Below are 27,125 nucleotides of genomic sequence, written 5' to 3'. Positions count from 1 at the left end.
GTGTTTTCTTTGCTAACATGGTTAGTTTAGTTAGCGGGGTTCAGGAAGTAGCCCCTTCCATGAGCCCAGTGCCGGAGCCCATGCATGGCTCACCGGGTTTTAAAATGGGCCCGGCCTGCCAGAAGCGCGGCCGAAGGGAGATCTACATGACTCCTGTTTGAAGTGCCTCAGGGAATCACACTTGACAGCTAAGTGCCCCATTTGCAAGGCTTTTAAGCCGAGAACAAAAAGGTGCGGGACTTTCACTTACCCCTCCACCTTGGGCGCCGAGCGATGTTCAAGCGGCGGGCAGAAGCGCCTCCTCGGCACCGGACCCCGCCGGTACTACCAAGGCCTTTTGGCACCGGCCGTCGCCGGCACCGATGTCGACTCGGCATCACTCCCTTCTTCTGAGGTCGAGAAAGCCTACGATTCCTGCTGGTGCCTGGCGGCTCCCCGGCACGCGCCGTGGTTGAGCCCCCTGCTCCCGCTTCTTCCGTGCCACCTGCATCGCAGCCAGAGAGCTCGCCTAAGTTGCATTACCCAGCACCGACACCTGCAGAGGCACCGATGACATCGGCACCGTCGATTCCAGTCCCCCAGGGCCACTGAATCCGGTGCCTGGCAGCTCCCCGTCACGCGCCGTGGTTGAGCTACTGCTCCTGCTGCTTCCGTGCCAGCGGCACCGCAGCCAGAGGGCTCGTCTAAGTCGGATCGCCCGGCACCGACACCTGCTGCGGCACCGATGACGTCGGCACCGTCGATCCCGGTCCCACAAGGGCCGTAGAATCCGGTGCCTGACGGCTCCCCGGCACGCGCCGTGGTTGAGCTACTGCTCCTGCTGCTTCCGTGCCAACAGCACCGCAGCCAGAGAGCTTGTCTAAGTCGGATCGCCCGGCACCGACGACGTCGGCACCGTCGATCCCGGTCCCACGAGGGCCGTAGAATCCGGTGCCTGACGGCTCCCCGGCATGCGCCGTGGTTGAGCTACTGCTCCTGCTGCTTCCGTGCCAGCGGCACCGCAGCCAGAGAGCTCGTCTAAGTCGGATCGCCCGGCGCCGACACCTGCTACGGCACAGATGATGTCGACACCGTCGATCCCGGTCCCACGAGGGCCGTAGAATCCGGTGCCTGACGGCTCCCCGGCACGCGCCGTGGTTGAGCTACTGCTCCTGCTGCTTCCGTGCCAGCGGCACCGCAGCCAGAGGGCTCGTCTAAGTCGGATCGCCCGGCACCGACACCTGCTGCGGCACCGATGACGTCGGCACCGTCGATCCCGGTCCCACAAGGGCCGTAGAATCCGGTGCCTGACGGCTCCCCGGCACGCGCCGTGGTTGAGCTACTGCTCCTGCTGCTTCCGTGCCAACAGCACCGCAGCCAGAGAGCTCGTCTAAGTCGGATCGCCCGGCACCGACGACGTCGGCACCGTCGATCCCGGTCCCACAAGGGCCGTAGAATCCGGTGCCTGATGGCTCCCTGGCACGCGCCGTGGTTGAGCTACTGCTCCGGCTGCTTCCGTGCCAACGGCACCGCAGCCAGAGGGCTAGTCTAAGTCGGATTGCCCGGCACCGACGCCTCTGAGGCACCGACAACGTCGGCACCGTCGATTCCAGTCCCACAAGGGCTATCGAATCCGGTGCCCGACGGCTCCCCCGCACGCGCCGTGGTTGAGCGTATTGCTCCCGCTGCTTCCGTGCTGACGGCACCGCAGCCAGACAGCTTATCTAACTCGGATCGCCCGGCACCGATACCTACCGAAGCTCTGATGACCTCGGTACCGTTGATCCTGGTCCCACGAGGGCCGTCGAATTCGGTGCCTGACAGCTCCCCAGTATGCACTGTGGTTGAGCCTGCTGTTCCCTTCACGCCGGAGACGTTACCAACGGCGAGGGCTCTCAGTGCCATGACAGAGTCAATGCTGCCTGACCCCGGCACCGCCGGTGCGGGTAATACAGTCTCTTCAGGTGACTGTCCTCTGTCAGCACAGCAGAGCGGCACCGTTCATGATCACGGTCCCGCAGACACTCCAAGTCCTGTCGGCACGCCGGACACCACTGGCAGTCCCGGTGCTGTTTTCCTCGGTACTGGTCGCACTCGCTGCACCGGTCGGTATCCCGTTCGCCGACCCGCTATCGGCACCGTTCCGACTCCTGGCACCGTGGCAGGTACCTTGACTCCTGTAGCCTTTCACCGAGCCTCGAGATCTCGGTCGACCTCCCGACACCGTTCTGGTTGCGGGTCTGGATCTCGTTCCAGGTACCGATACGCCTCCCGGTGCCGAGTTGGGCAAGGTCCGAATGAGTCAGAGACTCTGCCTGTGCCTTCTTTTAGTACCTCCATGGCCGTCCGGACACGCATCCGTGTCATCCCATATGCGCAGATTTTATGCTCAGGACCACGATCCTGATATGATGGCCAGCGGGCGCCAGCCCCGAAGCAGAAAGAGGCTTGGCGAATGAACCTGCTTGGCCGCCAGGTGTACTCTGCAGGGGCCCTGCAGCTCTGGGTAACAAAGCAACAAGCCTTGCTTAGCTGCGATAATTATAGCACCTGGGTGAAGGAGTTTCTCCCTCAAAACTCCCACCAGGAGTTCGCTGCCGTCTTGGAGGACGGGGGAAAGAAGGTTCCCAGAGCGTCCCTCCAGGCCTCGTTGGACGCAGCAGACTCTGCGGCCAGCACTCTGGCCTTGGGTGTCGCCATGAGGTGCATTTCATGGCTTCAGGTTTTAAACCTCCGGCCGGAGCTGCAGTATGCCATTCAGGATTTACCCTTTGTTGGTAAAGGCATCTTCGCGGCAGAGACAGCCCCAGACTGCGAAGCCTGATGGACAATAGGGTCCTAATGCGTCTCAGCATGTATACGCCAGCGACCAAACGCAGGCCTTTCTGGCCCCAGCCGCCATACTCTGTGCCTAGCCAGAGGCAGAACTCTGGCAAACGGCAAGGCCAAGGTGGTCGCAGACGAACGTCAGGACCCCTAAAGAGCCAAAGTCAAGGTCCCTCGCAATTACCACTGGGGCCAAAGACGGACCTTCCAAGGTTCGCCTGAGGGCGGTGTACCAGTCGCAGGACGGGATCCCGATCCCGCTTTCTCCTGGCATGGCCCCAGTTACTTTCAGATCGCTGGGTCCTGCGCACGATGGAGCATAGGTACCACCTTTAATTTGCTCCAGCCCTGTCCCCCTTTAGCGGACAAAAGGGGCAAGGAGTTTTACTCCCGTTATGCCCTAGTCCCCCACTCGAACACAGGTCTCAGACCTTCCTGATCCTGCACGGACTCAACCGGTTTAGGATAAGGTTGAAGTTCTGCATGGTATCCCTGGGAACCATTATTCCATCCTTGCCTCCTGGGGGCTACTATGCCGCCCTGGATATGAAGGACGCGTACTTTCGCAACGCCATCTTCCCTCCGCACGGGAGATGCCTCCGCTTTATAGCCAACGGTCAATACTCCCGATTTACGGCCATAGTCGCCGCCTACCGTCGCTGATGTCGGATATGCGTTTTTCTGTATCTGGACGATTCGCTTATCCGAGGAGACTCTGAGACACAAACCACTCAGCGCGTGGGCATCGTCACGGTCTTATTCACAGGTCAAGGCCTGCTGTTTACTATAGAGCAATCCACTCTGGTTCCCACACAGAGGTTGGGCTTCCTAGGGGCTATCCTGGTCTCCTACCTAGCCGGAGCCTGCTTATCACAACTGCGGTTTTAGGCGATGACAACAATCATCTGAGGTCTGAAGGCTTTCCCAACGACCTCAGCTCGTTCTTGTCTCAGTCTCCTGGGTCCATGGTTGCCCGCAAGTTTGTAACCAAACACGCCAAGCTCCGCCTCCGTCCTCTCCAAGTCCGGCCCACCTCGGCGTACCGCTTGGACAGGGAGCCGATGGTCATGGTAGTCACCGTTCCCTCGAACGCCTTAGGCTCCCTAGAGTGGTGGCTAACTCCCTCCTTGGTGTGGACAGGGATGCGGTTTCATCCGCCCCAGCCCTCACTGCCCCTGACGGCGGACGCATCATCTCTCTGCTCGAGTGCTCATGGTCACCTCCGAGCTTAAGGCCTTTGGTCTTCTAGGGAGCTGGCATTCCTCATCAATGCCCCAAAAATGAGAGTAGTCCGCCTGGCATGCCAGGGGTTCCAGCGGCAGCTGCGAGGCCGTTTTATCTCGGTGTTTACAGCCAACACAACGGCCAGGTGCTTCATAAGTATTCAGGGGGGACATAGTCCTCCCCCCCTTTTTTGTCAGGAGGCCATCCATTTCCGGGTCTTTTGCATGGCCCACTCGATGGAGCTGGCGACGTCCTTTCTCCCAGGCGTTCGGAACGTCTTAATTCTTTGACTCAGCAGGTCTTTCCTGTCTTACGAGTGATCACTCTGCCCCATGTGAGGCGTCCCGCTTTCCGGAAGTGGAGATGTTTCCTCACACAGACCTGTTCGCTCACCGCGAGAGCAGGAAATGCCAGGTGTTCTGCTCCTTCCAAGGTCTCTCCTCGGAATCGATCTTGGACGCATTCCTGATGCCGTGGAAAGGCCGACTGCATTATGCCTTCCCACTGTTCCCACTGGTTCATTAGGTCCTGCTCAAACTCCGCAGGGGCAGAGCGCGCATCATCATGATCACTCCAGAGTGGTCCAGGCAGCACTGACATACCACGTTGCTCGGCCTGTCAGCCCAGACCTCATCACTCAGGGCAACGACAGGCTTCGTCACTCGGACCTGCAGCCTCTTCGCCTCACGGTGGCTGCTGCGTACCTGAGTCGGGGTGACAGGCAGCCTTCCACCTGGTCAACGTACCAGGCCAGGTGGAAGCGTTTCTTTTACAGCTGCAATACGCTCGATCTTGCTCCTGCTGAGGTCTCGATCCCCTCTATTTGGCCTGCCTCTGGCCTTCAGCGGCAGGACCTGGCGGTATCATCGCTGAGGATACACTCAGCAGCCATCTCTACCTTCCAGCAGGCTGAGATGGACGTTCAGTGTTCTCACGCTCTATGGGTTCTAGGTCCCTCAGGGGCTTAGAGCGCTTGCACCCTCGGGTGCGCCGCCCAGCCCCGACCTGGGACCTCAACCTAGTCTTGGCCAGACGGGTCTCTGAGATCAGAGCTCTTACGGGGGTTCCGCCGTACACTAGGTTTCACAAAGACAAGGTGCAGTTATGACCGCACCCAGCTTTCCTCCCTAAGGTGGATTTGGCCTTTCATGTTACCCACAGCTCAACGCAATGGGCACAACCGTTGCACTCCTTGGACATCTGTGGAGTGCTCGCATTATATTGTGCTGACAGAACCATTTCCTAAGGTGCCCCAGCTCTGTCCCGGTAGCGGGCCAAAGGGAGGGCTTGTTTGTTTTCCTCTCAGAGGATCTCATCTGGGGTGATGGCGGACATCCCCACTTGTTATGATTTGGCTCACATTTCCCCAAGCCACATCACCGTGCATTCTACCAGGGCTCAGGCTTCATCTGCCGCCTTGCTGGCTCGTGTTTCTACCCACGAGATCTGTCGCGAAGCTCCATTGGTCCTCGGTCCCTACCTTTGCTTCGCAGTATGCCCTGGTTCAGCAGTCAAGAGAGGCTGTAGCCTCTGGCTCAGCAGTTTTCATTCTGCCACATTTCACTCTGACCCCACCGCCTTTGTAAGGCTTGGGATTCACCTAACTGGAATGGATATGAGCAATCACTCGAAGAAGAAAAGACGGTTACTCACCTTTGTAACTGTTGTTCTTCGAGATGTGTTGCTCATATCCATTCCACACCCGCCCTCCTTCCCCACTGTCGGAGTAGCCGGCAAGAAGGAACTGAGGAGCGGGTGGGCCGGCAGGAGTATATATCAAGCGCCATGGTGGCGCCACTCTAGGGGGCGACCTGCCGGCCCACTGAGTTGCTAGGGTAAAAGTTTTCCGACGAATGTGCACACGCGGCGCGTACACCTAACTGGAATGGATATGAGCAACACATCTCGAAGAACAACAGTTACAAAGGTGAGTAACCGTCTTTTGTCCTCTATAGGCCAGCCATTAAAGGGAGATGAGAGGCATGCTTTGCTAGTGGGTTTCACAGCTATTTATTGACTGCAGAGGAATACTTGAGAATCTTGGGTTCTGTTCAGATTCTGGAGGAGAGCGTGCTTTAGTGGGAACAGACTTTTCTGCCCATTTGCTCCACCTGCCTGACACGTGTTCCTGTCTTCTCCACACTATCCTTATTCCAATCCCGTCTCTTGCCCTTTGCCCACCCCACACCCAACTCCTTGTCCCACTTGACTTTGTCCAGCCAATCTGTCCCTTCCCCACACTCCCTAGCTACTTTTCTGCTCCCTGTCTCTTCCCTCCCAGTTCCAATTAAAGTTCCCTCAAGCCTGATCTAACTCCAGTGAAGTCAATGGAAAGACAATTTCTGTGGGTGTTAAATCAGGTATTTTGTGTTTTGAGATCCTTAGATAAAAAGAGCTATAGAAATTCACACACCACAGGGATGGGTGCTGTGTTAGAATTTAGATTGTTGCTGCTGGTGTTATAAAATAAATGTTCAGGACTAATAAGTAAAATTAGGCCAATTGATTTATAAAGAGACACTTTTGAAAATGAAATGTGAACTGAACTATGATAGCTTGCTTTGAAATGGTCTTAAATAAGAAATCTTATGTGATTTGACCACCTCTGTGAAGTGAATGTGTACTTTATTGGGGGGGGGGTTGAGTTCTTTGATACAATAATATAATTTTAATATTTTTAAATGGTATTAGTTTCTCAGTATAGACAAATTCCCTATCCATCTTCCCAAACTTAAAAATGGCCCTTTAAGATTCTGTTGATCATGCCTTGTGATTCCTTTGATGTTAATTCAAAACTGAATATAGTTATAAATATAGATATGTCTGCACTGTTAATGACAAATGTTTCCTCCCTGATTTTGGTATAAAATATAATATTTCCCAAGAATGAGTTACTTAATCCTATCATCATTAAACAATATTTCTGTGTTTTCTTGTTCTAAATCTCACCTCTCTCCTTTCTATCTGAAGAAAAAAAGACTTGTTTCTGTAATTTACGTATTTAGGAAATTAAAAATATCCTGAAATGCATAAAACATTCAAGGACTGTATTAAAATTTCATAGTTAAGTAATGATTAGTTCCTTCCACACAGGATTTAGCAAACTTCTATTAAGGGGCTGCATTAAACTGAGATTGCATTGACCAGAAATCTGACTTGACAACTGTGTGGCCTTTAAATAAAGAATATAGCAGCAGCCTAATTTTCCAGTAAATTTCTAAGAATTCTGATCTCTCTAATGTTCTATATTGTCATTTTTATATAGTAATCATTTCTTAAGATAGTCCCAAGGGAAAGCCCTCCCTTTATTTTAACAGTGAGTGTTTAAATTACTGCAGCTGAAGTGTGGATTGCTTGATGGCAGCACAATTGTGACAAAATAAGTATGACTTTCTCAATATTTTTATTTGATTGTGTCACACAAACTCAAGGCTTCAGTTAAAAATTCTATTGTAACTATTCTAGGCTGAACTTACTTGGGAATCTAGCAGAATAGTTGGATTTACTTTCAAACTCAAAGGCAGTATTTGATGCAGCAATTGTGGGATTGCAGAATGATTGGAAGTTGAAAACCTTTTCCTCCACGAAAGTGGAACCAGAAATGAATTTCAGTTGAGTCCAGATTAATGGTGAGAAAGTAAGAGCGCTCTTACTTTTGCTGTGGAGATTTAAGTCTGCTTGCTGTGTGGTACAGGATTAATTGCAATTGCTGGCACCTAATTTCATGCTATCGACAATATTTAAAATAATTCAAGTAGTGTGTTCCTGTCCAGGTTTCATAGCCCCATATCAACTCTAAAAGAGTGTTAAAGTTTCAAATTCATCCTATTTCCATTGGCATTGCAATGAGATTAAAAAGGTTAATTTAGTATTGCATTCTCCCATTAATGTCCCCTTTCCTCATCCTGCATAACAAATAATTAAAAGAGTTCAATGTAATTTAGTATTGACTCTGTTGACGATATCTTTCGGTGGCATAGTGCTATTAGCTGGAATGCAATTTGCGGCCCTTTGTTTTGAGTAGGGTGGAAGAGGATCTTGAGGGGCAGCACTCCTACAGAAGATACCCTTCTGTAGGGACCTGAGAGGACTATCTATTGGGATAGTTGTAACTCTTTAAAGGTTTTTGGACTGCCTTTTTTGGACTGTTATTTGGACTGCCCGAGGCATTGCATATTTCCCCCCGTAACCAGTCTAACTGCCAAATGTACAATTTAGCATGCTTCCTCTAAGCCCACGTCCACACTACAGGGTAAAATCGATGTTATTAAAATCGATTTTATAAAGCAGGCTTTATAAAATCGATTTTGCGCGTCCACACTAGGGCTACTTACATCGATGTTGAGCGTCCATGTTCCCTGGCGTCCATCTTTTCCCTGAGCGTTGCACTCCGGGTACCTATCCCACAGTTCCTGCATGGGTCCCTGGCCTTTGGAATTATGGGTTACTACACCAGTGCATGATGGGGCCAAAATCCCCGTCGTGGGTGGTTCTGGGTACAGCCTCACCCCCTCCCTTCCTGTCAGCGGAACACAGTCACTTCGCGCGGTTTTTACTGGCTGCAGTGAGAAAACGCCATTTTGCAGCAAGCATGGATCCAGGAGTGCTCTTATCCTTGATCGCGAATGCTGTAAATAGTTCACGCATTCTCATGCTATCCGTGCTGAACCATGAGTCAGAAATGCAAGAGAGAATGCTTGACTGCGGGGACGACAGTGATGAGGACTTGGAGAACGAGATTTCCGACACCCCGGGCCCCTGCACTTTGGAGCTCCTGACGGTTTTGGGGGAGGTTCTACCCGTTCCGCGCCGCTTTTGGGCATGGGAAACAAGCACTGACTGGTGGGACCGCATAGTCCTGCAGGTGTGGGACGATTCGCAGTGGCTGCGGAACTTTCGCATGCGTAAGAGCACTTTCTTTGAACTTTGTGACTCGCTTTCTCCTGTCCTGAAACGGCATAATACCAGGATGAGACCAGCCCTCACAGTGGAAAAGCGAGTGGCAATAGCCATCTGGAAGCTTGCAACGCCAGACAGCTACCGGTCAGTCGGTAATCAATTTGGAGTGGGAAAATCTACTGTGGGGGCTGCTGTGCTGGAAGTATCCAAAGCAATCATTAAGCTGCTGCTTCGAAAGATTGTGACTCTGGGAAACGTGCAGGCCATTGTGGATGGCTTTGCTGCAATGGGATTCCCTAACTGTGGGGGGGCCATAGATGGAACCCATATCCCTATCTTGGCACCGGAGCACCAGGGCGCCCAGTACATAAACCGCAAGGGGTACTTTTCAATGGTGCTGCAAGCCCTGGTGGATCACAAGGGACGTTTCACCAACATCCACGTGGGATGGCCAGGAAGGGTTCATGACGCACGTGTCTTCAGAAGCACTACACTGTTTAAACGGCTGCAGCAAGGGACCTACTTCCCTGACCAGAGAATAACAGTTGGAGATGTTGAAATGCCTATAGTTATCCTTGGGGACCCAGCCTACCCCTTGATGCCCTGGCTAATGAAGCCATACACAGGCAGCCTTGACAGTGCTCAGGAGTTGTTTAATTACAGGCTGAGCAAGTGCAGAATGGTGGTAGAATGTGCATTTGGCAGATTGAAGGGAAGATGGCGAACGCTTCTTACTCGCTCAGATCTTAGCCAAACCAATATCCCCTTTGTCATTGCTGCTTGTTGTGTGCTCCACAATCTCTGTGAGAGTAAGGGGGAGACCTTTATAGCGGGGTGGGAGGCTGAGGCAAACCACCTGGCCGCTGATTATGCGCAGCCAGACACCAGGGCAATTAGAAAATCACACCAGGATGCTGTGCGCATCAGAGAAGCCCTGAAAAGTAGCTTCCTCATGGGCCAGGGTACAGTTTGAATGCTGAGTTTCTTTTCCATTGATTACCACCCTCCCCATGTATTCAGTCCTGCTGCTGCAAGCTGCATTCCCTGCACCCTTCCACAACTGCTTGCTTACGGTAATTAAAATAGCCGTCTGTGTCTGTGGAAAACATTGAATTCTTTATTAAAAGACAGTCACTGTAAGCAGCGCACCCTCCCTCTTGCATTTAGAACCCTGCGAATAGAATTACAGTAATAGGGTTTTTTTGGGAGAAGAATAGTAAATGGCTAGGGTTAGGGAGGGATGTAGGAAGGAAAGACACAGTCAGTTAAGGAAGCCCAGAAGTGGCTTCATGGACCAGGGAACGGTGTGATTGGTATGTTTTTTTCTCTGTTATTACCTACCTCCCCATGTCTTGACTCTGGCTGCTGCAAACGAGCTTCCCTGCACCCTTCCTTAACTGCTTGCTTATTGAAAATAAAGTTACTGGTATTTGTTAAAGAAATTGAGTTCTTTATTAAAAATCAGACCCTTTCACAAATCAATCATCATGCTTGCTGTTACAATCCTGTGCATGACATTTCATAACTCGGGGTTCTCCGGGGAAGGGAGTGAGGGAGGTTTGGAGGAAGGGGGAGGGAGGTTGGTAAGAAGAAGGCGCATCAGAGAAGACATAACAAGATTTATCATGGACCATGGTACGGTATGACTGCTTTGTTTATTTTCCCTGTATTACCCATCTTCCCATGTGTTTACTCCTGATGCTGCAAACTAGCTTCCCTGAAGCTTTGCAAAGCTGCATGCTTTATTTCTTTAACAACCCACCCTCACACTGCCTTTGCATAGCATGTCCTGAGAGTAAAGTAAGTAAATGGTGCCAAGGGAGAGGTTTGGGAGGAGTACAGGAGGGAAAGAAACATAACATTAAGGGGTTTTCAATGTAATGACAGCCTTCTGGTTGGACTCTCCACAGGGGTGTAGTTGGCTGGTGCAGATAGCCTTCCCCCACGCGTTCTTACACGCCTGGTTCTGGAAGGTGTGGGACAGGGTGAGTACTGAGGGAGGTTATACATGGGTTGCAGAGGCAACCTGAGACCACGCAGCTCTTCCAGCATATCGCGGAGTATGTCGGTCTGATCACGAAGAAGATCCAGCGTTGCTGCCCGCCAGCGCTGATCTTCCTGCCACCTGAAATCATTTTTAGCATCCCTCCTGTCTTCGCGTTGACTGGCAGCCTCCCTGTACTTTGCGACCAATTGTTTCCAGTCCCCCTGCTGAGCTCTCTCAGTACGGGTTACTGCCATAATTTCTGTGAACATCGCCTCACGCGTCCTCTTTTTTCTTAGCCTTCTTATGTGACCTCCCCGTCGGACAGGAGAAGGGAGAGGGAGGCTGGAGAAATGTGCAGCTGTGCGGGGGGGTGGGGGTGGAAAGAGTGATAGAAGAATCATAAGAGACATTTCATAGAACAATGGATACAGTCTTTCTCAGTGAACTGCGCTATTCACCGTACCTTGAGCATGTAACTTTACCACAAGGTCGCCTTAGGATTCTTTTAATACTTATTGCTTGTGGCTGAGGACTGAGATTTCAGCTCAGCCGCAGGTCAGGGGAGCACACAGACCGTGTCCGGAGACAATGGTAAGTTATTTGGTAGTGAACCGTGCAGTGGCTTGTAGTACCCTGCACCCCCTGCTTTTATCAGGTAGCATGAACAGTAGTGAGGCAAAGCGCTTTGAGGAAAAACACTGGTTTCTTTTCTTAAGCCATGGAAAAGGTGCAGCACAGGGAAATACAAGTTCCCTCCCACAATCATCTGTGCTGCACTTTGGAGTTAGCTTTAATGCCATCTACCTAACCCCATCCCCCCTCTGCCATGGCAGTTAATAGGGATGATTCATGCTGGCCAAGTGCTAGGAGACACCACCCCGTAGGAATGAACAGCTTTCTAACAACCACCACCTGGGTCATTGTTTTAGGAAAGGTTTTTCATTTACTGGCTCAGCACAGAAGAAAGGAATGAATGGTCATCTCTGTTCCCAGACATGTTAACAGACTGTTCCAGTAACTCTAATTCCAGCTACTGCATGCAGGCACTCATGGCAAATCACCCAGTAAAAAAGGCTTGCATTCATTCAGCCTACGCTTTTAATAAAAAAAGTGCACTCACCAGAGGACAATTCCACAGCATCATTTTCTGTGCTACTGGCTTGAGAGGGCTGGCAGGGTACTTCTGTAAGGGTTAGGAAAAGATCCTGGCTGTTAGGGGGAATTGAATGCTCTGTGCTCTCTGCTGTTTCGTCCTCCTCTTGGTCCTCATCGTGATCTTCGCTGTCCTCTAAATCTTCGGCAGTGGCAGAGATCACTACCCCCACCTCTGAATCCACAGACAAGGGGGGGGTTGTCGTTGCACAGTTCCCCAATATTGCGTTCAGCTCCTTGTAGAAGCGGCATGTTTTGGGGCCAGATCCTGACCTGCCCTTTGCTGCTTTGGTCTTCTGATACGCCTGTCTGAGCTCCTTCACTTTCACCCTGCACTGCAACGAGTCTCTGCTGTGTCCTCTCTGTCTCCTGGCATTAGAAATCTTTTCAAAGGTTTTCTCATTTCTTCTGCTGGACCTCAGTTCTGAAAGCACTGACTCTTCTCCCCATACTGCTATCAGATCCTGTAACTCCTGTGTGTTCCATGCTGGAGCTCTTTTCCTATTCTCAGGAGATTGCATTGTTATCTCTGCTGCTGAGAGCTCCACGCTGGGCAAACAGGAACTGAAGTTTCAAAGTTCCCGGGGCTTTTCCTGTTTACCTGGCCAGCAGTAGAGTTCCTTTCCCTGTGCAGAGCGGCCACTGGTGCACTATGGGATACCTCCCGGAGGCCATTAACTTCTGTTTCCGTCCACACTAGCATAAAATCGATTTTATAAAATCGATTTTGGGGTTACTCCTCTCGTTTTGATGGAGTTCCAAAATCGATTTTAGGGACCCTTAAAATCGATTTTATGCACTCTGTAGTGTGGACGGTTACAGCTTAAAATCGATTTAAAGCTCTTAAAATCGATTTAAAGCTCTAGTCTGGACCTGGCCTAAGGGAGAATGTGCCTCCAAGGCTTTTCCACCTTGTAAGTCTATTTCAGAAAAGCAATCTTTCTGAACAGTCGAATCTGCATCTTTGTTTCTAATTTTCTGTGGCAGACTGTTCTGCATGGCCTCACATTATAAATCTGTAGTTTGAGAATGACAGATGTCTACTATACTGAAAAAAGCCTCTTGTTTTGAGGGAACTATTGGGAAGCCAAGTTTCTTCTTGTTACAGGGGGAGTCTACTTCCAAAATATTTGCAGTGTGAAGTGCTTTTCATGCCACGTTGAATGAGATTATCTGGAAGCGTTATTACATAAGGGTTTTCTGTATTCACTCACTTGACAAAGTTAAATTCTGATTCTTCTGTGTAAATGCTTCTATTGAATTAATGAGATTGAATGAATCAAAGGGGTGGCTGATTTATATCTTTGTTTGAAATCTAAGCTGTTACAGTCCTTTTCTATTTCAGACCTTAACTAAAGCTTTTAGTGTCACTAGTGGTAGCCAAATAGTGGGACATTTAAATACTTGCTTCTCCAATTGAAAATAATAAGGAAGTAGAAGATAAACTTTGAAAAATAGCAGAATAAAAATGTGTAACTTACACTTTACTAAATTTTTCTCAATTAGCAGCTATACATTGAAATTACATTCCGAATATTTTTTTTACAAAGAGGACTGTCAGTCTCTTTCTCTAGTATAGTCAGTTTCAAGTTCTGAATAAATTATTAGTTCAGCAGTAAATATTTAGACCATAGGAAAAACAGAATAAAATAACTAGTATGTAACGTGAACCACTGCATTTCTTTGTTTATGGTCCACCCTCAATTATTAACCAGCTGTACTTTTGGCATGCAAGCCACAGTCACTTAGATCTATTATGATGGTGGATATGTGGTTAGAGATGCCTAATATAGACAGAAAGTAATGTAGAAGCTGTGGGTATAAATTATCTACTATATTGTATTGATTGGCCTATATTTCCCTCGGCCACATATTTCCCTCATACTGGAAAACTAGTTTCCCTATTGCAATGTTACTGACATATACATTAGATACTAGCTTTGTGGTAATTCTCTTTACAGGTTACTGCTTTTCATTTTGAAGATAGAAAATAGTAATATTTATGAATGTTGATTTTTAACCCATTTCACATCTGAAACAAATGATATCTTCTTTTATATTTGGTAATCATGTTTTTTTCGTACTGCTGTACCTGTAGGGAGAATGAAGTGCTGAAAGTACAACTCAAGAAGTATGTGGGAGCTGTCCAGATGCTGAAAAGAGAAGGTCAAACAGCAGAAGGTAAGGAGAAAATGAGGAGAAAAATCTATACAGGGAAGACACATAGCATATATCATTCGATCATTATTGACAAAAATTGCTGTACATTAGTAAAGAATTTATTGATTATGAGACATTGTAGAAAATATTTTTGAAGGGAAATAAAAGCCATGCATTAGTGTGAAATGTTTGGCTAATAATAATGTAGAAAGAGGCAAGCTGTTACAATGGTTTGAATATTTTAGATAACTAAAGTTTTTATGCTTTGCAAAGTTGGTGAGGTACACACTCCACAGAGTCCAAGGTCAGGTGTCTTTTTTTGTTCCATTATTGTTTATACTACAGTACTGCCCAAAGCGTGCTAGGCGATGTTTAGACTTATAAGGAAGACATAGTCCTATTAAGAGCTGACAGTTAACTACATCTCTGTCTAAAGTGGTCATCATTTCTACAGCTGAGTTAAGTACTATCTGAAAATGCCTTTTTTTTTTTTTTGGAATGCTTATTTCATAAAATATCAGGGTTGGAAGGGACCTCAAGAGGTCATCTAGTGCAACCCCCTGCTCAAAGCAGGCTCAATCCCCAGCTAAATCATATCAGCTCAGAAACGCATATGACTGTATGAGCATAGGGTATTGTGACTTTGTGCTGTAGAAAATGAAAAACTAACTTGTACATCTAAAAAAGTTTAAAAGAGGACCTTGGAGCGTGCTTCAGCTGCAAGTCCAGAGCAAAAGGACAGTGCTGAAGCACTTAATTTTTATTTTGTCAGAGACTGTCTTTGTTATTTTGATACAGTGCATAGTAAAATAGAGTCCAGGTTCATGATGAGAGCTCCTAAACTCTAATAATAATGAGGAAGAAATCCTTAAGTGACATCTCCCAATCTGGGAGATGCTGCAAGGCATCCTCACTGCAAGAATAGGTCTAGGTTACCTCTCTTTGACAAGACAATTTTTCTCCATTAGGAATATAGATAAAAAAGTTGTCTTTCACTTTTCAAGTAGAGGAGCGTCAAGGTGTCTGCAGAGTTTTAAAATGATATTTATATATAAGGGGATGGCACACGTTTGAGGTATGTTTTTATGAACTTGTGCCCATTATGTTGAAGGAGGAATGGTTGTAATGAGAGATGATTGAATAGATTGTTGATAATGATGATTCAACTTGGGAGTAGAGAGTAAGTGTTTTCTATTTCAGATATATGGGAAGTGCTCATACCACTATGCTGAGACTATTTAAATACCTAAATAATTGCCAAACTAGGGAATATTTTTTGGTAGACCAAAAAATGTGTGATACAGTAGAACATTGATGTTTCATACACTAACCCAGTTATAGAAATCATTTTTTCCTGATGGGGAAAAATATCATACAGTAAAATTTATGCCAGTGAAGAATACATTGACATCCTTTCACATTCTGATGCCTTCAATGCACTTGATGTCACCTTGAAGAACAAGACAGTGATGCAGTGCATCAGACTGTCAGGTATGCATCATGCCTTCTATAATTTTGAGATATTCAATATTACAGATTTTTTCTGGTTTATGCACTTCTCAGTCCCCAATTGGTGCCTATAAAAAGGACTCTGCTGTAGTTAGAATGGGGCAGGTTTCATCTCCAGCAAGCTAACATGTTTGTAAGCTTAGTACCTCTGATGTTACAAGTGTTCAGTAAGAACCCATTTTATTTCGAATTAAGCAAATTTTGGCTAATGAGGAGATGAGGGTGTTTTAAAACGTTGTGTTGTTTTTGTTTCCAGTGATCCTCCTTCTGGTGGCACACAAAGTTCCTCAGTCTATTTGGTCCTGAATAGAATGTGGGAGAGATCATTGTGGGAGTCAGCATTTATCTCTTTATAATATCCTTGAAAACATGTGAGAGTGCCAGTACTAGATATAGCTTGTGTTAAGAGGATTTAAGCTCAGAAGTGCATTCGTGTGTGTGGCTTTGATGAAAGGTTTAATAGTAAGGTAAAATGGACACAAGTCTAGAAGACTACACTTTTGTTGGAGTAGGACAAAGGGTAAAGTTGTTTCATCCTCCACTAGATCAGCTGTATTTGCACCTTTAAATGACTCATAGAGATTGATTGTGAAGCTTCTCCCATTTGTCACATGTATATCATATTATTCTATAAAGGGACATTTGGAGAAGCTGAGATTTGTTTGACTTTTTTGAGTGTCCTATGTGGAACTGAAAATTGGATTCCTTTGCAGTGTAATATGAGATTGGAAAAAAATGTCTGTTTTTTGTAACTGAAACTTTTTATTGGAGAACTAAAGTAGCAGGGAAAAAATTCTTGACACGCAGTAAAAGCTTTTTCAGTGCTCTTTTAAGTACTTTAAATATGGAAGTATTTTCCGTTGACATACACAACTTGAATCCTTACATTCTGAGTCTTTTTTCCTGGCATCCTTTGTGAATGAAAGAATTTGATTACTCTTGTAGTGAAATTCTTTAAATTAATATTGTGGTGTAGTGTTTTGCAATTATCAAAGACTGCCCTTACTGGAAAACAGCTAAATGTACAACTATTAGGACTGTCAATTAATCACAGTTAACTCAAAACAAATTAACTCAGTTAATGACAGTTTTTTAAATCAGTTTTAATCGCACTGTTAAACAGTGATAGAATACCAATTTCAATTTCTTATGAATATTTGTGGATGTTTTTCTACATTTTCAAATATATTGATTTCAATTGCAACACAAAATACGAAGTGTACAGTGCTTTCTTTATATTATTTTTATTACAAATATTTGCCTTTCATGCTTCAACGTGTAGATTGCACTTTTTTTTACAGTGCAGATATTTCCTCTCCTCTCTCACCTCCAACGTATTCTGGAGTTTTTTGGTCTCCTTCATCTTAAGCATCAGAGAGGGCCACGAATAGAAATGGGACACTGGACAGGCTGGACCAGTGCTCTGAGGTGGCACTGAGATTTCTCTCTCTCCTGTGCTTAGCTGACTGATTCTTATTCACTTGCTCAGGGGCTAACTGATCACCATATGTGGGGTTGAGAAGGAATTTTTCCCAAGGTCAGATTGGCAGAGACCTTGGTTTTTGGTGGTGGTTTTTTGTCTTATTCCGCAGCGTGGCATACTGGTCACTTGCCAGGATTGTCTGGGTATATCTCACTTAATCAGTTCCCTGCCATTGTAGGGGCCTTGGTACAGCTCAGTTCCTCCTTTCCTCTGCCTCTGGCACATAATAGTTTAGTCTCCAGAGGGCTGTATACCTGGTCTAATTTTGGTTATTGGGTTTAGTGTGTGGGTGCTCGGTCATGGTGGTGTAATATATGAGAGGTCAGAGTAGATGATCTGATGGTCCCTTTTTGCCTTAAACTCTAAAGCTTGCCAATGTACCTATGATTTGTTTCTCAAGTGACTTGACCACAGTTCTGTTTGCTAGCATCAAGAGTTGTTGCTGTAATTCAATCTCTTGCAGCTGTACACCATGCAGAAGAAATGTTTGGCTTTGTAGAGGCTAAAAGCAGCATTCTGGCACTGCCTTATCGCATCTATCCTTTGATCCCACATTTGGTAGTTTTTTTTTTTTAAAGGCATTTTCTGAAACCAGTATTCCACCAATGACATGTTAAAACTTTGGCAAAAAGGTACTTACACTGTTTTCAACTCTTTCACTTGTTTTAAAGCACTTCTAAATATGGGCTTAAACCATATCTAAAAAGTTGGTCCGTGTTCTCTGTTAGTGTTAATTGACACAGCTTCATTGCTGTCGATGAATGAAGAATGAAAACCAGTAGCTAATCTGTGGGTCAAAAATGTTTTGTCCAATCCAGCAACATTTTGTTACCAGCAACGTTTTGATACCTAAAACTGTTTTCGAGAACCAACATCTAAAGTTGTTTCAGGAGAGACAATGCATACAACAGACACCTAGGATAATAATAAAAGACATATTTTCTACAGCAATATCTCTGTGAATATCTTCGGCAATATCTCCTAACTCGAAAGAAAGCCTCCCCAGTTGTGAAGGTGGGGAATGTTTTACTTGATGTATTCTCTGGTCTGAATATCTTGTAATGAAACACATTTTCTGAGGTCCACTGAGGTTTGTTGACCCTCTTGGCCATCTTCACCGTTTTGAAAGAATTTTGGTCTGGACTCTGCATTTCATTCAACTATATGTTTTGTGGTTGAACTTATCTCATTTTGGGACTAAAATAGTAATATTTGGTACAGATACTAATGCTTACTAGGACTCTGTAATACCATGGTGTAATATTGAGCATCTTAAACCAGAGTGAGGTTAATAATCAGTTGAGCGGAAGCAATGGAATGAGTAATACCATTTTTGGTCCCATTAATGGACGAGGCTTTTTCCCCACCTCTCTCCTTAGTCCCAATCTGTTACCATGTTGGTGTTGGGGAGTGGCTGTACTAGCTGCCCCACCAAATTCTAAGGTGAGTGTAAACAACCTATTTGGAAAGTGATTGGTTTGTATAATATGTATGCATTATCAAGAAGTGCAACAATCACTTATAATTTGAAGAGAAAGGCCCCTTTTCCATATGGAATTATTTTCCCTTTATGAAAAGTACTTTAACCTGATGGGGAGAAACCTTGTTAGGTGATGGGTATTGTAATATTCCTATGCTTTGTTGATGGGCATGGTATAGATGAGTAAACCTATGTAGTTTTACATCTCGCTTTAACTAGCTAAATCTCATTTACCAGAGTTTTATAATAATTTACTTAAAGGTCTTCTAACTCCTGGTTGTGGGATTATAGTAGTGTCACATGCACATTCCCGGGCAGTGGAAGAGCTTGACCTTCCAATTCGTGCTTCACAGAAGTGTGCGTATAAAACATTATCTTAAATCCTGTCAACATTATTGCTTATCTATTTCATGACAGTCAATCTATTGTTCCTTATACAGAATGGTCAACTAGAAAGCTTAGCTGTAATATTTACACATCACCTATTGCAGCGTGGAGCTTATTAATAGTTCATTTAATCTTTTGAACTGTAAATAATATAGTACGTCTTTGCAATAAATTCCAGTTTCTTAAAGGAACTGTGGTGAGATTTACACTTCAGAGTCAAATTCAAGATCTATTTGATTCTCAGGGCCTCCCAGAGGATTCAGGGAGTCGGTGGCAGTGGGGGGGCCCTGCTTTGGTGGTAATTTGGCAGCGGGAGGTTCTTCCACTCCAGGACCTGCCACCGAAGTGCCCCGAAGACCTGTGGGGGGAGCCCCCCGCCGCTGAATTACCGCCGAAGACCCGGCATTTTGGCGGCGAGTCCCACTTCGGTGGTAATTCGGCGGCAGGGAGTCCTTCCGCCCCGGAGCGGAAGAACCCCCTGCCACCGAAAACCCGGAGCAGAAGAAGCTCCAGGGGGCCCCGGCCCCGCAAAAGTTTTCCGGGGACCCTGGAGCAAGTGAAGGATCCTGCTCCAGGGGCCCCCATGAGAGTTTTTTGGGGGCCCTGCAGGGCCCGGGGCCTGGGGCAAATTGCCCCTCTTGTTCCCCCTCTGGGTGGCCCTCTTGATTCCTGGATATAAACAGGCTTGGACAATTGCATTTCTGCCAAAACAGCTGTATTCTGACTTGAATGAGATCCCAGGCAGCACTCCTTGTACCAGGCAAAGTAGGGAGCAGAGGAGGGAACATGTTGTGCTAAAATTCTCTGACCACATTACTCGATGTCTGTGTAAACTTCTGATTATCTTTCTTCTATAAAAAGCTGGAGTGAGACCACTGTCCATTTAAAATTACTGTTGAATCATGTATCAGAGGGGTAGCCGTGTTAGTCTGGATCTGTAAAAGCAGCAGAGAGTCCTGTGGCACCTTATAGACTAACAGACGTTTTGAAGCATGAGCTTTCATAGGTGAATACCCACTTCGTCAGATGCATGTAGTGGAAATTTCCAGGGGCAGGTATATATATGCAGGCAAGCTAGAGATAATGAGGTAGTTCAATCAGGGAGGATGAGGCCCTGTTCTAGCAGTTGAGGTGTGAAAACCAAGGGAGGAGAAACTGGTTCTGTAATTGGCAAGTCATTCACAGTCTTTGTTTAATCCTGAGCTGATGGTGTCAAATTTGCAGATGAACTGAAGCTCAGCAGTTTCTCTTTGAAGTCTGGTCCTGAAGTTTTTTTGCTGCAGGATGGCCACCTTAAGGTCTGCTATAGTGTGGCCAGGGAGGTTGAAGTGCTCTCCTACAGGTTTTTGTATATTGCCATTCCTAATGTCTGATTTGTGTCCATTTATCCTTTTCTGTAGCGACTGTCCAGTTTGGCCAATGTACATAGCAGAGGGGCATTGCTTGCATATGATGGCATATATTACATTGGTGGACGTGCAGGTGAATGAACCGGTGATGGTGTGGCTGATCTGGTTAGGTCCTGTGATGGTGTCGCTGGTGTAGATATGTGGGCAGAGTTGGCATCGAGGTTTGTTGCATGGATTGGTTCCTGAGCTAGAGTTACTATGGTGCGGCATGCAGTTACTGGTGAGAATATGTTTCAGGTTGGCAGGTTGTTTGTGGGCGAGGACTGGCCTGCCACCCAAGGCCTTTGAAAGTGTGGGATCATTGTCCAGGATGGGTTGTAGGTCCCTGATGATGCGTTGGAGAGGTTTTAGCTGGGGACTGTATGTGATGGCCAGTGGAGTCCTGTTGGTTTCTTTCTTGGATTTGTCTTGCAGTAGGAGGCTTCTGGTACACATCTGGCTCTGATGATCTGTTTCCTTATTTCCTCATGCGGATATTGTAGTTTTGAGAATGCTTGGTGGAGATTTTGTAGGTGTTGGTCTCTGTCTGAGGGATTAGAGCAGATACGGTTGTACCTCAGTGCTTGGCTGTAGACAATGGATCGTGTGATGTGCCCGGGATGGAAGCTGGAGGCATGAAGGTAGGCATAGCAGTCGATAGGTTTTCGGTATAGGGTGGTGTTAATGTGACCATCACTTATTTGCACCGCGGTGTCTAGGAAGTGGACCTCCCGTTTAGATTGGTCCAGGCTGAGGTTGATGGTGGGTTGAATCATGAAGCTATTACACAAAATTATATATATTTTCAAGGAGTTATTTTGATATTTCAGCTTGTTTCTTAAATTTGCCTCTGATTTTGGGGCTGACACCATTGTAAAGGTGTAGCACAGAATTGATCTTTGACGGAGTGAGAGTATAGTGTGAAACAGTAAATTCTAACACCAAAATGACTGAAGTTGAAGGTATTTTTCTTTCTACATGCCATTAGTAAATGGAATTCTTCAAGATATATTGTTTAAATGTGTCCATCCTTCTTTCCTCACTGTTGAGTCTAATAACCTGGACTTGATAGTGGTGCAGGATCTAAGGGTTGGTCAGGCTCCTGCTTAGCCCCCTTTATACCTTCAAGGAGGGGAGGAGATCGAGGCCATCGAGAGCAAGTGTGACCAATTGACACTGCTGGCTAAAGCATTATTCTCTCCGGGGCACGCACCTCAGAAGTGGAACAAATGTAAACAACATATCTTGAAGAATTCCGGGTTAAAGATAAGTAACTTTCCTTTCTGTGTTTTTAAAATGAATTTATATTCTTTTGTTTTAGAGATTATCTATCCCAGGCCCCTTTTGTGATTTTGGAGAATGAAGTTCAGAGAACAAGAACAATATGAGCAACAGCAGCAGCAGTTCTTGTTTCCCCCTTTCTGAAAGAACCAGTCTAAGGATAAGAAGATAGTTTAGTGTGCCCATTATCCCTGGTGGCTCTTCTGACTCTAACAAAGAGTACCAGTTAGTTTTGCAGTGTGGACAGTTGTCCACAAGGGTCTAGATAGAGACCTACCACTGAGATGATTTTATGTGCCAGTACACACAGCTGTCATTAGATAGCAGCCACTTTTGATCATTACTGTCCTGTGTTGAACTGTAGGATGAAAATTTCATTTCTGAAATCTGCCAGTTAACGTGAGATTGGACCATATCATTATTTTGTGTGTGTGTGTGTGTGTGTGTGTGTAAGTAATTCAGCATCTCTGGTGTACACTGTACGACTGCTATTTCTAAAATAAATATTTAACCTAATAGACTTTGTATGAAAACTAAGATTTACATTTCCCTTGCAGAAGTGATTCAGCCTTCTTAGTGCTGCTCTGAAAGGTTAATTACTATACCTGTATGTAGTTCAAAAACCATATTCTTCCATAAAAAGGGAATGTTGTTTGCAATTACATACAATTTTTATTTCTGACATTGTTTGAATGTAATGATTCATATTAAGAATTATTCATGAAAACGATCTTTTAAGCATCTTATAATAGCAGAAATTATCCTTCATTAGATACTGACAGTTTCTGTGATGAGTGTAATTATGAAAAAAAATTGCAGAATATAGTTAGCCTGTGTTAAAATTACGCAAATTAGTGAGTGATAAGAATAGAAACTGCGTAGGATGGTCAGATTTTATAGGAGAAAATGGGGGTGGGGAACAGTAGCAACATTTCTAAAAATAAATAATTTTGTGCTGAACATTGTAAGTGTATTTCCTCAATCTATGCTGTTTCCCATAATTGTCATCACTAATACTCAAAATAAATTTTAGCTACATGCATTGTTCACAGTGATTCTCCCCTTGTGAGCTGTACATATACTATTCTTACAAAGTAAGTGTTTTTTGTTATCTGTCATTGATTATTTAGGTAAGAATCTTTGTAGTAATACAGATCTGATTCAGGAAGGTACTTTAAGTAGGTGCGTAACTTTATACATGTAAATAGTCCTGGAAGTCAGTGGGACTACTAAAGTGCTTGAAGGTACGAATATGATATAGACCATAATCTTCAGTCTACATGTGAATTTCACCTGTGGTCTTTTCCTTCATGGCCGGAAGACTTCACACCATCTATTCTTTTTAGAAATGGGTTTCCATGTAATGAGCTTATTCCAGGGGGTTGAGGAAGGAGAGTCATGTTGGAAACAGGTGGAAACTGATGAACTCTAGGATAAACAAAACTCCTAGTATAATTTTCAGCTCCATCACTTCAGCATTGGGTTGTGGCAGCCATGTTTTACAGATCTTCCAAAGTCTATGGTGCCAATTATGTGATGGAGGTCAGGAGTCCCAGAATTCAGAAATACAAGAATGGCTGTGAAATGTGCTTGGTGTGGCTATATTGAGATTTTTTTCCAGCAGTGGAGTTGTAGTGTGTATATACTGCGTTGGTGCAAAGACTGGTGATATGACCTAACCTACAAATATAAACTTGTCCAATGTAAATAGGCCACTGAGTCTGCAGAAAGACAGAAACAATAGCTCCAAGGAGCAAGAGCTCAGTGAAGACGTAACTCTGAAGCCTAATGATTTAAATGTCAAAACTAAGTATTCCCTGACTGCTCATTTTAGCAGAAACATCGAGGTATTCTAGGATTGTAGGTGGTCTTCAGAATTGTAAGTGGAATTTAGTAAGAATATCCCTTTTTTTTTTGACAGTCTTGTGGAGTCACAATATTGTGGCAAAATCTTCATTGCTAATTCTTATATATCTGTTCTGTGTATAAATTAGAGGTAATTCTCCAATGTTGTCAAGTCAGCTTATTTTAAAAGGACTAAAATTCACTTAAAATAAAACAGAGATGTAGAAATGGATTCTACAGGTATCTGGGAAGGTAAAAGTATATCTCAAGTATTTTTTTGTATTCAGTTTCCTACAGGCTACGATATAGCAAAGAATAAACATGCTTTTTCAGAAAAATATAAATATAATGTGGATTGTTAAAACCTGTTTGTATTGCTTAGTAAGCATTCTAGTAATTGGATATAGTTAAATTAAAGAGTTTATAGTTCAATTTCTGTGTCTAGAATTATGAGGCTATAACGTTTTTCTGGATGAGACTTGGGAAGTTGCGCTGTCAAGTTGCTATTTATTATTCCAGAGCCATAGAGAAAAAAGTTGAGTAGCAAACGGACTTGGTTAATTCATGTCTCTCTCTAGGTTAAGTAGTAGTTATTCTCACAGCACGAGTATATAATTGATTTGTTTAATTTGAATAAAAATAGAATCTGCAGTCTGGGTCAGGCAAGCTAAGCTTTAATAAATTTTTAGAGTTTTTGCATCTATGAGAATGTATACTACTATACTGCCTTTAGCCTCTCTGGCTCCACACAGACTCGTGAGACAGTGGTCATATGGATTGGGTTTGCTGAAGATTTCCTTGAATGAATGTCAGGGACTCCTTGTGCCTATTAACCAATCATAGCCTTATGTTGAACAGTTCCAAAGATTGCTCCTGTAACGAATACTCTTATTTGCAGTGAGTGGGAGAACTATCTCAGTCTTTCATTCTTGGTTGCGGTGGTGGAGTAAGAGGGTGAAAAATTTCCCAGGGAATGCCTTGCTGCTAAATGATGAACTAGCACTCGGCTGAGCCCTCAAGGGTTACCACACTGTTGTTAATGTAGCCTCACACTCTACAATGTAGCATGGACTGAGGCAGAAGGGAGGAAACAATAGATACAGGGCAGTAGCTGCAAACACTTCCCTGCAAAAATTGAACATGCTGATGAGCCCACACTATTCAGCAGGAGTGCACCACTCCTTCCTCCTGATGGCACATGCACAGCTGCACAAGTGATAAATTTCCAAGGTGCTGGGGGATGCGTGCATGAGTGAGAGAGAGAGAGAGAGAGAGAGAGAGAGAGAGAGAAAGAGACAGACACGTGCATTGCCCCTTTAAATAGCCAACCCCACTTCAAAGACATTGCCCTTTTAAGCAGATCAAACAGGAAGCAACAGCTTCCAACAAGCTCCCTCTTTTCTGTCCCTGAGCCCTGTCCCCCTCCTCCACTTTGTGGAGAGGGGGTACGGAGCAGGGGTGGGGCAGGAGCAGAGGGCCATCCTGATATCAGCGCTCCTCTTCTACCCCTCCCACTCCCAGCAGGAAGCTCCGGGGAGTAGCTCGAGGGCAGGAGCAGCACGGCAGTGGGGGAAGGGACAGTTGAACTGCTACTGAGCAGCTGCCGAGCCACATACCTTACAGGGAATTTGGGGGAGCTGCTGGCCCCCCCCCCGGTTCTAATCCTCACAAGCTGAGGCTGCTGTTCCAGAGAATCCTGCAAACAGTGGACAAAGCAGGCAGCTGCCAAATGACGTTATAAGGGAGCATTGCGCAACTTTAAACATGCTTGTTCCCTAATAGATCAGCAAGGTAACAATGAAACAACATTAACTGGGACAATGTTAAGTGAGGAGTTACTGTACCAGTTGAAATTTATGAAATATTTTGGGATGTTTTTCTACATTTTCAAATATATTGATTACTGTTATAACAGTATACAAAGTGCTGTCTTTACACTATTATTTTGGATTGCAAATATTCGCACTGTAACGATAAACAAAATAAATAATATTTTTCAGTTGCCTCATACAAGTACTGTGTTGCAATCTCTTCATCGTGAAAGTGCAATTTAGAAATACAGATTTTTTTTGTTACATAACTGCACTCAAAACAATGTAAAATTAGAGCCTACAAGTTCACTCAGTCTTACTTATTGTTCAGCCAATTGCTAAGACAAACAAGTTTGTTTACATTTTCGGGAGATAATGCTTCCTTCTTATTATTTACAATGTCACTGGAAAGTGAGAAAAGCGTTAGCATGGCACTTTTGTAGCTGGCATTGCAAGATATTTACGTGACAGATATGCTAAACATTCGTATGCCCCTTCATGCTTCAGCCACCATTCCAGAGGACATGCTTCCATGCTGATGATGCTTGCTAAAAAAACAATGTGTTAATTCAATTTGTGACTGAATGTTATTCTGTACAAAGCACACAGGATCTTTGTAGGGGAGAAGGCAAAACCGCCACATTTATTGCGAATAAAGCCATTGGCATATGCTTTTCAAAAACACACACGTAGTGTTCTGCCAGTTGATGTTTATAGTTACCAGTCCAGAGTCTGGATTAATCTAGTAGCCAGCCAGATTGGTCACACAGGGGAGCCGGGCTCTGTCCATCATGATCCTATGTTCCTGGAGTAGTGGCAAGATGAACCCAGAGTCCCAGGGCAAAGTACCCTGTTCTTATAGTCTTTTTTCTCTTTTGAAGTCTACGGATTTTGCTGTGTCAGTTTATGACCTGCTACTCCTTAATTGGTGGTATCTTTTGATGTAAACATTCCAATACATCTCCAAGAGGGTCATCCTGACCTTAGGGGTGTAGCCTTCACCTCAGGGTCGTCAATCTGCCCTTCCTTAATTATGGATGCGCATTGATGATTCTCTGGTGTCAAATCTCTTCACTCCTTCCTTGACCATCTGGCTATAACAATGGCCTTCACACCTTATCTTTTCCTGATTGTAGATGAGTGGTCTCACCCCTGCAGCGCCTCCTGCTGGTGACCCCTGGGAATTAGCTCATTCCAGCTCTGGAGCGCCCTCTGCAGGCCTGTGATCTGCCTGTCCTCTGGCCCCGTGTCCCTCCCAGGCCCTGGTGCCCTTTTACCTGGGGTGCTGCCACCTGGCAGTAACCCCTCAATCTTAGGGTCTCTCCTCCCTAGGGAACCCCCCATCCAGGACTGGCTCTACAGTTTTCGCCACCCCAAGCAGCGTGCCGAATTGTCGCAGCGGGGGCAGTCCGTGTGCCCTTAGGGCGGCAGATGCATTTCGGCGGCGGCGGCAATTCACCGGCGGCTTCTATGTTTAACTGAAGCCGCCGCGGACAGCTAAACATACATGCTGCTGCCGAATTGCCGCCACCACGGAAACGCGCCTGCTGCCCTAATGGTGCACAGACTTTCTCCGTTGTTCGCAGCGGCAATTTGGCATGCTGCTTGGGGGCAAAACAACAGGGACTGCCGCCCCTTGCAGAATGCCGCCCCAAGCACCAACTTGGAATACTGGTGCCTGGAACCGTCCCTGCCTCCACCATCTCTCCCCACC

At 45.7% G+C, this 27,125-nt stretch overlaps 1 protein-coding gene across 1 annotated transcript in view; it reads left to right on the top strand.

The window, feature by feature from the left end:
• Positions 1 to 27,125, top strand: part of SNX29 (sorting nexin 29) — a 472,917-nt gene that overhangs the window by 131,334 nt on the left and 314,458 nt on the right. Inside the window, exon 15 of the mRNA XM_030578064.1 lies at positions 14,166 to 14,248. Coding sequence (XP_030433924.1) covers positions 14,166 to 14,248 — 83 coding nt within the window. The remainder of the gene's footprint in view (positions 1 to 14,165; positions 14,249 to 27,125) is intronic.

The sequence above is a fragment of the Gopherus evgoodei genome, chromosome 10, assembly GCF_007399415.2.
Source record: "Gopherus evgoodei ecotype Sinaloan lineage chromosome 10, rGopEvg1_v1.p, whole genome shotgun sequence".
NCBI classification, from domain to species: domain Eukaryota; kingdom Metazoa; phylum Chordata; order Testudines; family Testudinidae; genus Gopherus; species Gopherus evgoodei.
The sequence above is the reverse complement of the archived record's forward strand: the minus strand, read 5'-3'. Positions and strand labels throughout refer to the sequence as shown.